The sequence below is a fragment of the Sorex araneus genome, chromosome 2 (assembly GCF_027595985.1).
Source record: "Sorex araneus isolate mSorAra2 chromosome 2, mSorAra2.pri, whole genome shotgun sequence".
NCBI lineage: Eukaryota > Metazoa > Chordata > Mammalia > Eulipotyphla > Soricidae > Sorex > Sorex araneus.
The window spans coordinates 324,975,936-324,993,642 of NC_073303.1; the positions used below are offsets into that span (position 1 = coordinate 324,975,936).

General features: G+C 39.6%; 1 protein-coding gene across 11 annotated transcripts in view; it reads right to left on the reverse strand.

Annotated features, from left to right (window-relative positions):
• The window catches only part of PTPRM (protein tyrosine phosphatase receptor type M), an 853,909-nt gene that overhangs the window by 112,137 nt on the left and 724,065 nt on the right, over positions 1 to 17,707 (reverse strand). For all 11 annotated transcript variants that reach the window (XM_055126601.1, XM_055126595.1, XM_055126600.1 and 8 more), the window contains one exon: positions 3,029 to 3,116. In XM_055126601.1, the coding sequence (XP_054982576.1) occupies positions 3,029 to 3,116 (88 nt within the window). The remainder of the gene's footprint in view (positions 1 to 3,028; positions 3,117 to 17,707) is intronic.

The window sequence follows — 17,707 nt, forward strand, 5'->3', positions numbered from 1 at the left end:
GGGGGCTCTGGGACCTGCTTGTTAGAGAGAATTGAGCGGCAGTTATAAAGGATGAAGAACGGTGGAAATCTAATGTCCAGCATGATGACTTGGTTGCTAATACTGTACTGGATCTGTGTATTGGCGAAGACAGTAGATTTCAGTTGCTCTCACCAAGTATAAAATATATGTAACCATGTGATCAGATGCTACTTCTCTGGGTGTAACAGTTATTTCTCCCTGCATTTGGATAGGAAAGAATCATGTGACCATCTGAAATACATGCAACTTTTACTTAAAAATGACATGTGTAGCGGGAAAAGTCTTTGGACTCCATGAAGACTGAGAGGTAAGATGAAGTGAAGAGCCAGGAGACCTGTACCTTCTTCCTGACAGTACGAAACAAGCCATTTGATGAGAAGATAATCAAGGACGTGGGTCCCAGATGGAGACTAAGGGCTAGAAAATCAGCCCTGGAGATGATGAGGAGGAATGACAGGCAGACACAGGGACTGGAGCAGAACAGAGTTGGTGTGTGGCACAAGATGGGGAGGGTTATTGGGCAGCTGTGGTTGTGCAAACAATGGCAGAGGGAGTGCCTGCAGTTATCAACCAGCTCGCTACTTTGAAGCCAAGATTTCCAAATGCTGAAATTCTTTTTCCCATTTCAAATGACTTACTAAGTCAGCCAGTCGGAGAAAGGTAAAGAAAACTGAAGAAAAGATACATATACATATGCATGCATACATACATATATCTGTATATATGTATATACATGCATGTATAGCACTGTAGCACTGTCGTCCCATTGTTCATCGATTTGCTCGAGCAGGCACCAGTAACATCTCCATTGTGAGACTTGTTAGTGTTTTTGGCATATCCAATACACCACAGGTAGCTTGCCAGGCTCTGCCGTGAGGGCAGGATACTCTTGGTAGCTTGCTGGGCTCCCTGAGAGGGACGGAGGAATCAAACCCGGGTTGGCCGCATGCAAGGCAAATGCCCCACCCGCTGTGGTTTCGCTACTATAATCAATATTGTTTTGCTTGTCTTTTCTTTTTAGGGGTGCTCCCAAATAGTACTTAGGGCCCTGGAGTTTATTCCAGAGATTTTTGACCAACTGGAACAGAAGTCTGGCTTCTAGGCCTGCAGCTGTGGCGTGACTTGGTCCTATGTGACCATGAGCAACCAGACCATACTTGGTGAGTTTGGGCTCTCTAAGCACCACGTGAAAGTGCCTGGGAGTCTCGAGGGCTACACTCAGCACTGCTTGGGGGTTCATTACATGCTGGGGGGACTGAATGAGAGTCAGGCAAATGCTTCTACCCTTCACCCTGTTAACTCCTTGGCTCCTCAATATTTTTTTTAAAAAGAGTGTTTTGGCGTGCCTCTCAAGTTCTGTGGGGTCCAAGTGCACTCCTGAGGATAATTCAGCTAACTGGTCATTCATGACAATGCGGGGACCTGCCAAAGAGGTGCCATGGAGGCAGCAAGTGGCAGTTCTGCAGGGCCATGTGGTGCTGGGTTTGGGGCTGGGTATGCTCATGAAGGGCATGGACCTGTGACCCGTGCGCCATTTCTCTGGTCCTCAATATTGTTAATGTGTATGTGTGTGTGGGGCGGGGGGGGAGGGAGGATATTTTGCTGTTTTTTTTCCTTATTTTATTTTGGGACACATTCAACAGTACTTAAGGACTGAAGGGTTAAAAAACAAACAAACAAACCTACATTAACAGTTTTGTAAACCACAGAGCCTAAATAAAACAATGAATAAATGAATAAATAAAATGATCAGGTCAGTTTACCAAGTTAGCACTTGTCATTCGAAAACCAATAGGTTAGCTTTGTGAAAAGTTAAAGAGGATTAGAATATATCCCATGAAAACCCACCCCTATTTTTAGTATAAAACATGTGGAGATGCACTGTCTCCACCTAACTAGAGAACAGTGTTATGTACTAGTCATGTTCAATATTACTAAAATTAAAACAAATTTAAGATTCAAATCCTCGGGTGAAGCCACGTTTCACAGGCTCACATGATTTCTCAGTCAATGTCTTGTTTAGAGCAGACACAGAACTTTCTGCAACTGCAGACAAGGCTGTTAGGGCATCTGCTATAGAATCTATACTGTCCTACTAAGCAATGCTAACTCAGGGAAATAGATTTCACCACACTTTCACAGTCAATAAAGCGAATGGATTGCTCTCCTGAAATACTTAAGCCATTCAAGTCTATTTTCACATTGTTTTGTTTTCAAGTTAAAAATTTTTTTTTTACTTATCTTTTGAAATAGCATGAATTCTGCTAGTACCTTGTCAGTACCTTGGTGCAGTCATGTATGACTTAGAGCACGTTAATGCTGGGGAATGAACAGCTTCAGCCCTGAGTAAAGGAGGCTCATCAATCTACCAGGCATCTCAGCATCGTTACGGAACATTAATGAGGTTGGGCTCGATTTAAAATCTGTCCAAGGCATTATAGATTGGTAACATTCCATTTCAAAGGAACAGGGAATTTCTGAGATATAATCCTAGCTCTTTTGCTAATGAGTGTTGTGATATGGGGACTATCATTTAACTTCGGAGTTTCAGCTTCCTGTCCTTAAAATGGGGCTATTACTGACCTACCTAACCCAAGTGTCTGCAGGATTAATGAGTTAATGTTTGCTTCAGAACTCTGAGCTCCTTGCACTAAGCTGTGCCGTGCATTATTATTTCTATTCATGCTCATGTAGCAGCTGGGAAACATTAGGATTATTATGTTTCCTCTTTCTAAAATGCATTATTTTTCCTCTCGGCATCTTACCATTACCTGCTACCCAAATTTTAAATCTAAATGTAAGACCAGCCCCATAGAAAGACACATTGACATAGTGGGGGTATTTAGGGAGTTTTTCTTTCTTTAATTACAATTATAATACCTGCTTTTCTAACAGGATCAAGGTGGTAATTGTGCTGTAAATTCTCACCACATGAGGCTGGTGGTCAATCTTAGCAGACGTGAAAAGGAAGTTTATACCCTTGCACAATTACATTGTCAACACTTACATGCAATGATATTCCCATATCTGTTCTTCATTCTGTTCTCATCTTTCTTAGCAGAATCCCATGGTGCAGACTGCCCTTCAAAAAAGCTCTGGAAGAAAGAGAAAAGTGACACAAAGAATTACAATTTGATGCAGTAAACACAGGGATCTCACTGCTGGACCGTGGTCTTAAAAAATCTGTAACAAGGGCCAAGAAGAAAAAAAATACTTGCAGGAATGAAAAATAGATTAGTAAACTATTTCATTTAATTTTACCCCTTTAATTACTATGTACCAAACACATATGGGGTCTGAAGATGGAAACCCAAATTTATCTGCACAACCCAATAAAAATAGCTATGTTCCCCCACTTTTGTATTTAATATAGAAACTGGAGCATTTCAATTTCTTAATTATGTTACCATTTTTGAATATTCTCCTAAGAGATATAAAATATTTTTTTTCTCTCAATTGTTAACTGAAAGGTTATTTTTTGCTACTACAGGCAGGCAAGCTAAGATTTCATAACTATAAGCTTAAAATCCTGTAATACATTAGCTAGAGTTTTCTCTTCATTTTTTAAATGGAGTTTTAATGTCCACTTATTCAAGAATTTGGAATTATTATAGCTAGGGTATTTAACCTCATGTTATCAATCATTTATATTTCTTTTATTAATTGACAAGGAAAAAAGAAATCTAGGATTTTTCTTCATTTTTTTTGTCCACATTCCATTTTACCTTGATACGGTCAGCTAACAATGATGCAATGGGAAGATGGATGGTAGAAGCATTTAGTAAAACTGGTTTGCTATCTTTGCAATAACTTTTCTTATAATTCTTGCCACCAATTGGGACAGAGGATGAATGCATAAGGATGGAGCGATAAATGAAAGTACCATTCTGAAATGGCTTGAGAACAAGGGGTGAGAACTCACATCCTCAAACATGCTTTAGGATGGTTCCAAGCTAGGGAAACTTGAAAAACTTCATTATAATGTTGACTTCCTCCAAACTAAATCACTTAATGGCTTGCTGTATACCAGATGCTTTATAAAAAGAAGTTGATTAACACTTATTTCACATGACATATGCATAACATACTTATTAATATTTGTACCATATACTTATTAAGTGCTTGCAGGAGTAAATTAGACTAGAAAAAATTGCTAGTAAGAAAATAATCAGGGGGGCAAAGAGAAAATGCAGCAGTAGGTAGGTTGATTTCCTTGCCTGCACCTGACCTGGGTTTGGTCCTTGGCACCCCATATGGCCCCTGAACCCCTCCAGGAGTGATCCCTGGGCACAAGATCCAGGAGTTAAGCCCTGAATACAGCTTGGTGTAATCCCTAAAACAAAGAAATAGAAAAACAAAAACAAAAACCAAACAACCCCCTTGCCCCTCCCTTTTCCTGCCAGGAAAAAAAAATCAGGAAACTTTAGTACTAATTATACTAATCAAGACATAACACTTATATTGTTGACAAGAAAATTCACATATTAATGGATCCACGATCCCATATTATCCAAGGACCAACTGTATTTACTGCTTAGTTTACGAGTCAAGAGAACCTATTTATTGTTCCTTTTCATGGGACCAGAGGTGCCTCATTAGCTAAGCTGTTCTGTGATATTATTGCAGTGGGACAGTTCTCACAGAGCCCACGGTGCCTGCAAACTCGGTGGGCAGCACTCAGCTTAGCCACAATGGTCTCTGCCATCAGACTGGACACCCTGAGGGCAGACACTGCAGGCTCATCAGTTTCTGTTGGTGCAGAGCGAGTCCTCGTGGTAGGAGTTCCATCATGAGTCACGGAATGAATGAGCATCTGCAGTGTCTGGTGGCAGTCTACTAGGCTCTGATATCAAAAACAAAGCTTTACTTCTGCAGATTCGTCTGTGTGGGACTGCCAAGCGAATGGGAGAGTCTGCACTAGCACTCTGGGCCCATTCCATTCCCCAGCACTCTGCAAGGTCTGTGCTGTTATCCTGACCCGCTGTGGACTCATACTGTACGCTTCAACTCCACAGAGCCGGCTGGAAACAGAGACCTGTGCCCATGTGTTCCCTCTGACTCAGGCCTCTGCAACACAAAGCAGCTGGGGAACAAGATAACAACAGGCAGAATTTAATTTGCCCATCCTGATTTACAGTGTTTTAATTACAAATGTTCTTGATACCTCTTCTCAGTTTTTATAATTATCATTTTGAAAATGAAACATGGAGCAGACTTGGACCAGGTTTACTATATACTTAGTTATGTTAAAAGACTCTTACTATGTATTACCAGTTGAAGTGTCATGCTTTGTATGAAGCAGGAGAAATACAAGTGAAAACATTTTCAGGTTTTTAATAGTTTAAGGCAATAGATATATAGAGAGTGAAAACCTTTAGTTAATTCCTTGCAGAAAAAGACCATTACATGATCAGGAGATTTATTTAAACATTATTACTTCTATTTTGCCATAAAGCATACATTTAAAAATAGCTTCAGGGATTATAAAGTCATACTTTTTCTGAAGTCTTTGTTACCCCATGAATGACAATTATTTTACAGTTGAGTAATAACTATTATTTGACTTCCCTTATAACAATTGAATCGACATTGACATTGTCATGATGTAATTATCAATTTCACTTCCCTTTGTATTTTGTGCCTACTTGAATTTTGCTTTTTTTGCAGGAAAGTGAAGAAGGTTCCTGACACCTTGGTTTCTTCCAATAGATCCATGTCCACAGTGTGTGTGCGTGTGTGTGTGTGTGTGTGTGTGTGTGTGTACAGAGAGAGGGAGAGAGATAGAGACAGAGAGGCAGAGAGAGAGAGAGAGAGAGAGAGAGAGAGAGAAAGAGAAGAGAAAGTCCTGTCTGTAGGGACAGTGCTCACCTCACAGCTGTGCTTCCTTATATTTGTGGTAATCACAGGACTTCTAATAGCCCTTGCTCTTAAAAACAGTTATTTACATTTGATTGTTTTCATTCAATTGGTGATCAGGAAACATACAAATAACAATGAAACAGGAAAATATACCCAACCTCCTTACATCCCAGTTCTTCCTGGTGTTCCCTCCTGGCACAGTTTCATTTGGGGGAAGCCAGGTACTACCCAGGTACATTGCATTATTAGAGGGGGCACTGAGAAGTACTTGCCAACTGATGAAGCCCATTATTCCTGCCAACCCCAGGAGAGCTTTAGCTCTGAGGGAATGGCTCCCTCACTGACAGCTGAGCTGAGCGGCAGGAAGAAAGACCACAAGCAGCTCCAACAGACCAGCCCGGGGCCCACTTGTCTGCTCTCCTTCCTTTGCTTTGTTGTTTTAGGCCACACCCAGCAGTGCTCAGGGCTTACTCCAGCCCCTGCTCCGGGTATTACTCCTGGATGGCCCCAGGGACCAGGACGGATGTTATTCTATGGTGTCCTTTTCAAAGACATTTCGGCTATTATTCTTTTAATGCTTTAAGCAAAATAATGCACAATTTCACATGAGTTTCTCACGTGATTTCTTCCTCTGTGGAGGGTAAAACAAAAGATTCTTTAGTTATCTACTTACTTTTTTCATCTTAAAAAAGGTCAAAGGTTACATGTATTTTTTTTAAAAAATTATTTATTTATTTATTTATTTATTTATTTATTTATTATTTTAATGGATCACCGTGACATACAGTTACAGACTTACAAACTCTTGTGATTACGTTTCAGTCAAACAATGTTGGACTACCCATCTCTCCACCAGTGCCCACTCTCCACCACCAATGCTCCCAGTATCCCTCCCACCACCCCCACCTTTTCCCACCCCCTGCCTCTGTGGCAGACATATTCCCTCTTACATGCTCTCTCCTTTTGGGTGTTATGGTTTGACATGCATCCTTTTAAAATGATGTAAATTGAATTACTTAATTCCTTGGGAAGGATTTTACTCTGGACCAATAGACGTAGGAAGCAAGTAACCATCACGTAATGTGTCACATTTAGAGAACAACTACAAATATGAAATTTGCTGACAGTAAAACCAAAAAATTTATTTTTCTCTTTTTCTGGGTTACACTTGGTGATGTTTAGGGTTTACTTCGGGCTCTGCACTCAGGAACCATGTATGGCAGTGCTTGGGGACTGGTATACGGGATGCAGTGGATTGAGTTCAGGGATGTGCAAAGTAGCGTGGTAAGACCACTGTGCTATCATTCTGGTCCCTCATGCAGGTTTTGAATCCTCTTGGTGCTGAGGGAAAAGTCATATCCTCGAAGACATCAGTTGTTTTTTGAGCTTCTACTCCGGTCTGGCTTCTGAGTGACACAGCGGGTTCCTCTGCCTTTCACGGCTGTCTGTGCTCACGGGACTCCTGATGTTCAAAGGTGAGCCAGCCCCAAGGCCTTTCCAACTTCTCACTTTAGTTTGTTCCATAAATTTATAAGCAGGTTCACTAAACTCCAATTCAACCCGCTCATGGGCACGGCTTTGAAACAAAAGCCTGATGAGAGTGGAAGCAGCGCCCGGAAAGTGTAGCTCAAACCACCCTGCAGCATCTGATGACTTCCCCTTCCAGGAGCAATCAGGTAAGGACAAGCCTGGGAGACAGACCAGGAAGGCCCACACTCCCAGCATACTTCTTGCAGAGGAATCTTAAATACATATGCATATTTAGGCAATATTTAGTACTTATGGAAGATTTTTAATATGCAGATACAAATCTGATACACCAACTATGGACTTTTTATTACAAGAAACATTTTATGTGTTTTTGGGACTTAAGTTAATGGTCTCACTGCACCTTCGGCTAGAATTTTCATAAATATACTCATACTTTGACTCTACTTAAAAGGTAATTAAAGTGTTTTCTCTGGCTACCTGAGCTCATATATACTAAGAAAAGGCAGCAAACCTGGGAACCACTCTGGAAGAATAATAAGTCTCTGAAACAATAAAAATGAAACCAGGCAAGCTCTAGTGAATACCAATGACTTCTCCACTTTTAGATGCTGCACTCTCCCTGGGCACACAGCAGACGGAAATTGAACATCCCTCACACAGTCATTTTTTTTTCTGAATAGGAAACATGTTTTTGTGATTCAATAACTTCCTTCCCCACCCGTCCTACCACCATCATTTTCCACAGGATATAATTATACATCTCCGGTGCCCACCTCAGGAGAACGTTACTCCAAAATGATGCACTCTGTTAAAAATGCCACAGCTCCCAGATATTAAAAAAGAGAGAAAAAAAAATCCGATTCAATAGAAAAGCTGCCAGGAAGAAAGGAATGCAGGTCAAGGCTGTACATAATGTACAGTATGTTTTCAGGCATTGCAGGGTCAAGTTTTTTTAGAAACTTCTGAAATTGAATTTTCCCTGCCTTTCTTATATGAATAAAACTGTGCACATAAAATGACTAAAATCGCCACGCTGAAAAGGGAAGATGAACTCACTGGGGCATGCAGTCTCTGAACTTTCTTTGTTTTCTCCCTGTACTTCTCCCTCAGTTCTTCCAAGCGTGGCACTTTATTAGGATCATATAAACTCTTTATTGCTATCATACAGGATATCAAACATACCCAGAATTGCCTGAGAGGCCACAGAATGAAGTGCCAGTGGGAAGGTGTCCTCAGAAGCTGAGACATGTCACAGCAATCACGGTCATTACCCACTGTCCTGAATCAAGGCTGCAAAAGGGACCAGGTGCCAATCCAGGCAGGAGAAGAGGGGCTGAATGAAAAACAAGAATCTAGACACACAACTGTATTATAATTTTTTTTAATCCAAAGAAATCTAAATGTGAAGACTCTGACTATTTTTTTTCTTTTTGGGTCACACCAAGTAATGCACAGGGGTTACTCCTGACTCATGCATTCAGGAATTAGTCCTGGCAGTGCTTGGGGGACCATATAGGATGCTGGGAATTGAATTAGGGGCGGCTGCGTGCAAGGCAAACACCCTACCTGCTGTGCTACTGCTCCAGCCCTGACTCTGACATTTTTAAGGAAGCTATTAATCAATTTCAGTATTTCAAATACCCATATTTTATCACCACTTAACCCAATTCCAATTTGTAGGCATTTTCTATTTTGCAGGAGCTGGGTAGGTGATACTCTTGACAACAGCTGTCATACTGACTTCCTTGATCAAGCTCTCTTTCTCTTTTGCAAATAGAATTAAAGTTTGCAGCTTAAAAAAAATCATGATGCTTTGCCATCTGGAAATAGTCCCACATGTTGTCTGATTGAATTTTTGAATATGGGTTTTATTCTGATGAGTATTACTCTGAATGGATGACTTTGCACAGCAGTATCATTTATGAATAATATATGTATACAGGATCTTTGAAGCTCTATCATGTCTTTTTATTTCTATTCCATAGGTAATGATGTTTAGGATCAAAGGCACAAGGAGGCTGCTTGAGATCATGCAACCAATTATTAGAGGAGCTGTGACTCAGACTCAAGGCCACCTTGCTCTAAAATAAGTGCTCTTCTCAGCTGGCCCCAAGGCTGGAGGAAAAGGCTTGGATTCAAGGTCACTCATTACATGGTACATGTACTTTGATGTTACCATCGTCATGGACCATAAGTCCCCAAGTTTTTTTGACTTCCACTTTTTTATGGACTATTTCTATTCCATTTCCTAGTGTTGGTGCCATCTGCACAGTAATTTTCCTGGGGAGTTGAAGTCATGTGTACCCCAGAGGCAGTCTCAGTCTACTTGCTTTTCTTTAAATGTGTCCAATTCTAAAGCCCTTTTTTTCCATCTTCAAAATCACAGTGGAATTAAGCTCTCAATAAGGAGGTGACATATCTCTCAAGTGTCTGAGAACAAAACAAAACAAAAAACTACCCAAAAAATCTGAAACCACTAAATGAGTGGCCAGAGATAAAAACAAACAAACAAGCCATAGGGTAGGTAAATGGTAATAAAAATGGTAACCACAGGGCAAAGTCTGTTGAGGAACATTCCATGGACAGGGCCAATGTTCCCTTAAATTACAGAGATTGATGCGCGGTAAAGGAGCTTGAAAAAGGAGGTTATTTAGCTGAAAATGAGCTAAGTTTGGTGGGCCATTCATTTTAAGAAGCAGGAAATAGCTCTTTGGGAATATTCAACGCTTTTTTTTTTTTTTTTTGGGTCACACCCGGCAATGCACAGGGGTCATTCCTGGCTCTGCACTCTGGAATTATTCCTGGCGGTGCTCAGGGGATCATATGGGATGCTGGGAATCGAACCCAAGTCAGCCGCATACAAGGCAAACGCCCTACCCGCTATGCTATCACTGCTATGCTATCACTCCAGCCCCATTATTCAATGCTTTCTTGACTTGCATTTTTCTTTCCTTTGTTCTCTCTAAGAGAGCCTAATGATAAGACCTGCAATTCTCTGAGGGCCCAGAATCCCCTCTTAGCAGATACCTTCTCAGGGTTGGAAGTTTCTGCCTTCCAGCACACAGATTAGTCCTCACTGGCTGATGCTGTGAGACAGAAACCTTAGAATTCTAGGGTATATTTGGTTCCATGACACTTGGCCCTGAAGGGGTCTGTCAAAGGATACGGAGAATTGTTTTCTGTTTAAAATTTAAAGGCTGACTGTGCAAATTTGTTCTAGATCGTTCTATAGGGTCTAGGTTGCTTGTTTCTCAGCAAGGTCAAGGTTGTGAAGAGACTGGACTATAAAAGATTTATATTTCTTATATAAAAATTGGCCAGCATACCTTTTTTGGATTGGCTATTATCTATTTCTTGCATGTCATGAGATTAATCACTGTATCACTGCCATCCTGTTGCTCATCCATTTGCTCGAGCGGGCACCAGTAAAGTCTCTAGTGTGAGACCTATTGTTAATTGTTTTTAGCATGTCGAATACACCATGGGTAGCTTGTCAGGCTCTGCCGTTCGGGCAAGATACTCTGGGTAGCTTGCTGGGCTCTCTGAGAGGGGTGAAGGAATAGAACCCAGGTTGGTCGAGTGCAAGGCAAACATCCTAGTTGCTAGGCTATCGCTCCAGCCCTCATGAGATTAATAAGTTTTAAAATATTTTGGAATTTACACCTGGCCTCATTTAATGTATGACCCTGTAAACTCTTAAAGAGGCCACAATAATTGGGTGGGATGTTAATATAGTGATGTTAGTGTGCAACTCTTCATGTATGGGTTGAAAGAGGACTGTGATGCTTTTAAGTTAGATGAAAGTATAGGATTCAAATGCTTTGCTGTTTGAGTCCAAGTTCTAGGATTGCCACCCACATTTCAGAGATAGCAATTTTCATTTCCCCTCTAATGCAGATATTGCCAGGGTTTGAGATATTAATATCACTCCTCGAGTACTGCAATTTCCTCTACCTCTGCACCTGCCTTAAAAGAGTGATTTGTCGTTAAGTCTGGGCTAAAGGCACATAGACCTTCCAATGAGCAAGAGTCACTCTGCAAAATAGATGTCTCTTAGACATCTAGAAAACAAATGAATACGCTTGCAAAAATTCAGCTGCTCCTATCCAAGGCCAGCCACGAAAGCTTAGTTCCCATTTGTATTTCACCTCCATTATTGCAGTACCCTCTTAGCTCCCTCAAGTTTTATTCACTTCTTATAGGGTGAGATTTTTAAAACCATGTCTGGGCATTGAAACTTTGTTCTGTCTGAAAACCTGGTAAGTCTTCTCACTAGAAAATGGCAGTAATATAGATTGAGAGACTCAGCAATATGAGGCACATGTAACAGACTGTAAGAGTTCACTTCGGTCTAGTCATCCCTGTTCTTGGTCTGACATTAAGGCTTGAGACTGGTGACAATCAAGTCATACTGGCTTCGCTTTTTTTTTTGTTTGTTTTGGTTACTGTCAGAAAATAATCCTTTCCAACTTTTTCTCCATAAGTTCTTTGCTTTTCCTCTACTGATTCTACACAGTATTTGGAAATCGGGTATTGTTGTTCCTCTCTGAAAATAATCACATATCCTTTCCATCCTTTCTGGGCAAACTATGAGTTTTAAAATGTCCTCACCTAAGGGGGGAGAAAAGTCCTCACCTCAGAAATCACAGCTCCATCAAATGTGATGAAAAAAATCTAAGGATTTTTTTTTAGACATGACAGGCTTGGAAATGAATAGGTATAGCAGAAAAGGGAATTTTAATGAGAGATTTGTGACTCCTTTTGACATCTATTAATTTATAAAACCTATCAGCACAATTCCTGTTTTTTTCCCTGTAATACCTAAGTCATGGCGATTAAAAATAAAAATTAACAAAGAATTATTTTAGAAATTTGAAAATCAAGGTTAAGAAGTACCCTTTCAAATAGTTTAGTGAAAAATAATTGCATCATAATTGACTGTCAAAAAGTTCAATTTCTCCTTTGAAAAGCAAACATTTTCATGAAAATTATAACCTATTATGAAATTAGAGACATAGCTGCTCTCTTTTATTAACTGATGTTTTGCTAAACATACTTCTTACTGAAAATTATGGACACCATCACTTTAGAACATATAGACTGGTTCTTTTGAGGAAAGTCTTGGCTTTTGGACCTTCCCTAAGGAAGGAACAGGAGGCAGATATTCTAAATGAATTCAAAACAATAAGCCTGTACCAGTCACAGAGCAGGAATTCTGACTAGGTGAAGTGTCTTTGTGTGGCAAAGTGTCTTTGTGTGTCTACAGAAATTCTGACATGGTAAAGTGTTTTTGTGTGGTGAAGTGTTTTTTGCATGTCTACAGAAAGACAAAGTCAGTCACAGTCTCTGTAGGAAATTCTCAAAGAACCTCTTAAAGCAGATCCAACATCAGTGGTTAAAATCATCTTACTGTAGACTTGGGTGAAACACCTCATCCATTTTGAATATATTCCCTACAAATGAGTGCTTTATGATGATGCTTTGGGACTAGTAAATGGCTAGTAGAATAAAGGAAAGACAAAGCAAACATCTGGAAGGCAAGTGATGATGGCAGATGTCAGTAGTGACACACACATTTCCCCCCAAATTACTCACTTGTTTACCACCATTATTTCCCTCACCTCCGCACCATTTTCTTCTAATTGAGGAATTTAAACAGCATTTAAATACATGATTTGGTAAATGACATATCACACCAACACAATACATGGAAAGCCAGCAAGTCATGATAATAAATACACTGAAAACAAAAACCAAAAAAACTGGAATTCATGTCCTCCTGGCAGTACTGCCTAGCCATTGATAAACCAGAAGTCCTTCTGTTAGAGGAGAGAGATGGAAATGCTATTCTAGCTTCACATTCAGGCTCACTGATGAATCACAAGAATTCAAAGAAGTAACTGAAAAGGCAATCACTTTCCAGCCTGTAATTCTGGATATGGCTTATCCTGTTGGCTTCATTATTTCAGTGGGCTTCATTAAAAACCATCTTTTGACATCAGTCAGTTGTTTACACATCACCCTTGTGAGTTCTGAATCCATTGCCAATCACTGCTCACAACATGGAGTGCAGACCAGAATAGAGCATAGAGTTAGGGCCAGGAGACTTGGGTTTAATGCTTTGGGCTGCCTGGTCCCAAGGATGTAACCACAGGTCACACACAGAAGTTGTTTTTTAATTAATTGGAAGGAATAGCACTATACTTTTAAATTTCTTGACAGAACTACTTCATATATTAACACAAATGAACACCAATGAAAAGACGCTAAAAGGAGCTTGTACATATATAGAACTATGCCACTGCTGTGAAGTTAACGGAGTAACTCACAGAGCTTCTTTGGAAACGTGCAGAGCATTAAACTCTAATTCTTGTTTCCTCCCTGACCATGGGTCCCACAGGGATCAATACCTAGCATGAACCTTGCATATAGGAGGAGCAGATAAATAGTGGTGAATAAATAAGTGAAAATTATGTCAGTAGATTGCTACATCACAAGTGTACTTAAAGACAATATACTTGAAAGATTATTATTAATTTTTTTCAAAATAACATGTTAAATTTAGTCTGGTATAAATACCATCACGATTAAGAGTGATAGAAAAGGCACATTTTAATAGAGATCATTGTCCACAGAATTTTAAATATACCTCTAAAATTCTTTTGTAAAGTTTTCTGTTGCTGAATTTTTTTAGAAGCAATCTGCTGAAAGGATAACAATTAGTTTAAGTGAACCAAGGTCAGATGCTAAAAGAAAGTTGTATTTGGAATCTGCTGATGCTTTAAAAAATGAACAGTTGGCCCTAATTCAAGGAACCAGATATTAGATTAAAACCTCAGGGGCACATGGTTCAGTTTTTTACTTAGAACTACAATGGTTGGGACTCAACTGAAAAGATGCTTTATGCCTTTAGAAGAACTGCCTTAAAACATTTTAGACAAGGCAAGAGAGTTGAAAGTAAATTAAAGTAAACTCAAGGGTCAATTTTGAAATGCAAATAACAAAGATGTAATGCCCTTGGAAGACTCATATTACCATCTCCACCATAAAGCAGAATGAACTTTCACATAATATTCAGAGACTGTTGTTTCAGCAAAGAAAATTCCTAGATGGAAACTTAATTTTTGCCAAGTAGTAAAACCAGGAAAAACTGTTGGCTCAAAAGATTTTGATTACATATGAATTCTTTTACTGAATTTACATTAGCCTGTCAATTTGGCTATATTAATAAGATGTTAATAATAGACAACATTAATAATAACACAGATAACAATTGTAGATTGTAGCTTATTTACTATGTTCTAAAGAGTGTTCTACTATTTTTAAAAAAGCAATAGCTTAAATTTTCTTGAAGTCCACAATTTCTTGATTTTCTTTCCTTATATCGGTTCTTTTTCATACAATGTCTGGAAACTCTTCATCAAGTCTTAGCCTTGCCCCCATCCCATGTCACTTTAATTTGATTAAAAACACTGCAAAAATATTTAATGTCTAATAACTAAATTACTATGTTGAATAGTAATATTGAATAATTGAATAATCAACAACACTGAACCAATGATAGCAGTGTTAGTATCAGAACTTCAGACATTGAGGCCTGTCTTTGTAAACACATCACATAGGCTCTCCTAAATGAAGTAGGAGTGGCATCCATTCCCCAGACTTTATTAATCCATCCTATACCCTCTGGAGTTGCTGAAAGGGCTGAAGTAAAGAAGTTGATTCCCCATTTATGGCTTCTTTAAGGGCACCAAGATACTAAGCCCCAAGTGGTTCCAACCCTAGTCCCAACACTGGTCCCAGTTCTTCAGTGATCTTAGGTACATTGAAAGTGCTCAAGAAGCTGCTGATCATAAAATCAGATAGCCTGGGCTTCAGTCTTTATAGGAAAGGCAGAGCTGAATTTGATTTGGTAATTGTGAAGAAATCCCTGCAACAAACATCTTACTTTAGGTTAAAGGGATTACAGAGAAACAGAACAATTCCAGAAGAAGATAGCAGAACAATAAAGGAATCTTTGCGGATCAACCAGGTGGTGGAAAAAACCCAAAGTTGTAGTGAAGAATGAATAGGCAAGGAAGAAGGGAAACTCAGAAAGTAGAAGGAAAGTGTAAAAGTATGAATATTAACGCATGTCCAAGATAAAGGGCATCATGAGAATTATCTTCATGCTTTTCTAATATTCCAAGATTGTGGGCTATAAAAGGATCCCTTCCTTTCCTTAAGGTTCCATGAAAGGTTGATCTATGACTGAGTTCATATCTGTCTTCTCTCGTGAGTTTCTTCTACAATTTCCATCGGTCTTTTCTTTACTCCAAAATCCTATTGTAGTGCAGTGCCACTAACGTTTTCTTTACAGATCCGATATATAATATCTTGTTATTTTTTAAATCACAATTAGATTGTGATGTCCAAAGGCATTGTCCATGTTCTCACTTTTGTGGGGGAGAGGATTTGGTCACATCTGGAGGTGTTTGGTGGCTACTCCTGACTCTGTGCAAGGGTCACTCCTAGCAGTGCTCAGGGGACCACATAGAGCTGGGGACTGAACCAGGGTGGAAACATGCAAGGCAGGAGCCTTAACTCTTGTACTGTGTCTATGGGTCCATGGTGTCCCTACTTCCAATGTACATGGCAGAAGCTGGGCGCAAAGAGGCAGCTGTAGGGCATTTGATAATGATGACAAAGTCACTGTCATCTGTTCTTCCAGTTAGGAAAGATAACGGCAGCTCTATGATGGAAATGTTCTGCATCTGTGCTGTGCATCATAAAGGCCACTCCTTCAGGAATGTTTCATGAACTGCTACTGGTAGTACCTGTAGCAATAAGATGAAGGTGATAGGGGATCTAAATCTTAAATTAAATTTAAACCAGTTTAGATTTAAATAGCTACAGCTGCCATACTGCACAGCTCTGCATGTGATTTATAGGGAACGTATCAGTGGGGCGGAAGGGCAGAAATTGTCAGAAGATTTTCTGGCTCAATTCTTTAAGGGAAAGCCCCGTGGCTGTGTCTCAAATTATAAGATTGCTCAGACTTCTTGGATAAGGAATATGATTTTCTCAGTGTTAAGATCCAGACAAACTGTATCCTTGCTTCCCAAATTCCTAAGTAAAAGCCTTATCCCCGAGTACTTCTAAAGTGACTGTCTTTGGAGACAGGACAAAGAGAAAAAAGTAAGTTAAAAGAAGGTTATACATGTGGACCCTGTAGAGATTGCTCAGTCATATAAAGAGGCACCAAGAGGGTGATCCTGCACAAGCTAAAAGGAAGTTTTCAGGGGAAACATATTATATTGGGCATTTTGATCATGAACTTCCAGACTCCAAAACTATGAATAAATAAATATTCTGTTTTTATTTAAAAATAAGTCATTAAAACAATGTATAAAATACAGTATTTAAGCCACATCATTGAAGGTATTTTCTCATGAAAAATAAATATCCTTAGTGCATTTAGAGATGAATCAAGTTAAGGATGCAGAAATGTCCAATGGAAGCAACTCTGATGTATCACCCAGAAAGCTAATGCTATTTTCTTCCCCAATGGCTCTCGTGTCCATGGTGCCATGTGCAGTATCTGTGAAGTCAAATCATTAACACTTAGGCTCACTGGCAAGCACAGGTTTGGAAACTGAAAAGTATAATGTTTCAGGGGAATAAGTCATTGAAGCACCCGTCAGTTTAGGAAACTGAGAATGTCTCTGGGAGACACATTTTCCTGTGCAGGCGGATATTCAGTGTTGGGTGTATAGCTGCTGCTTCTCTGAACATTCGTATTCTTATATATATATATGTATATATATATATATATGAAGGAGTTAGCTACACCACTAAATCCTTACTTAAGCCCTGGTTCAGGAGAGCAAGGAAGCACTCATTGTCAACACTGCAGGCCTATGATGTGTTGATTAAAACAGAAACACTCAGAGGTAGATAAACCTTATCACTATAGCCTTCAAGACACGGTGTCCAATGAAAGAAGATGTGATCCATGGGCTTAGCATGGCTGTTAACCCACTCTTTAGACAGAGCTTATTTTGTAATGATATAGTGTGGGAAACTCCAGCAGCTAGAATTAATTAAGAAGTATATGGGGATGCTAACAAGCCAGCAGCAATCTGCAAAGTTCTGGCAGTTAATTAAGGGTCAGAGAGGGGTCTTCCTTTTTTCCAGCTCCTCCTGTAATGTGAGGCCTTAAAGCTATGAGGTCTTGCAAGCATGTTGCCTTTTCTATTTTACATTCCTAGTGCTGGAAGGTGAACTTAGGCAAGGTCATTATTGCATCACTGTCCTTTCAAATGTTCACATTTAGATCATCCTTTATAGATGAGAA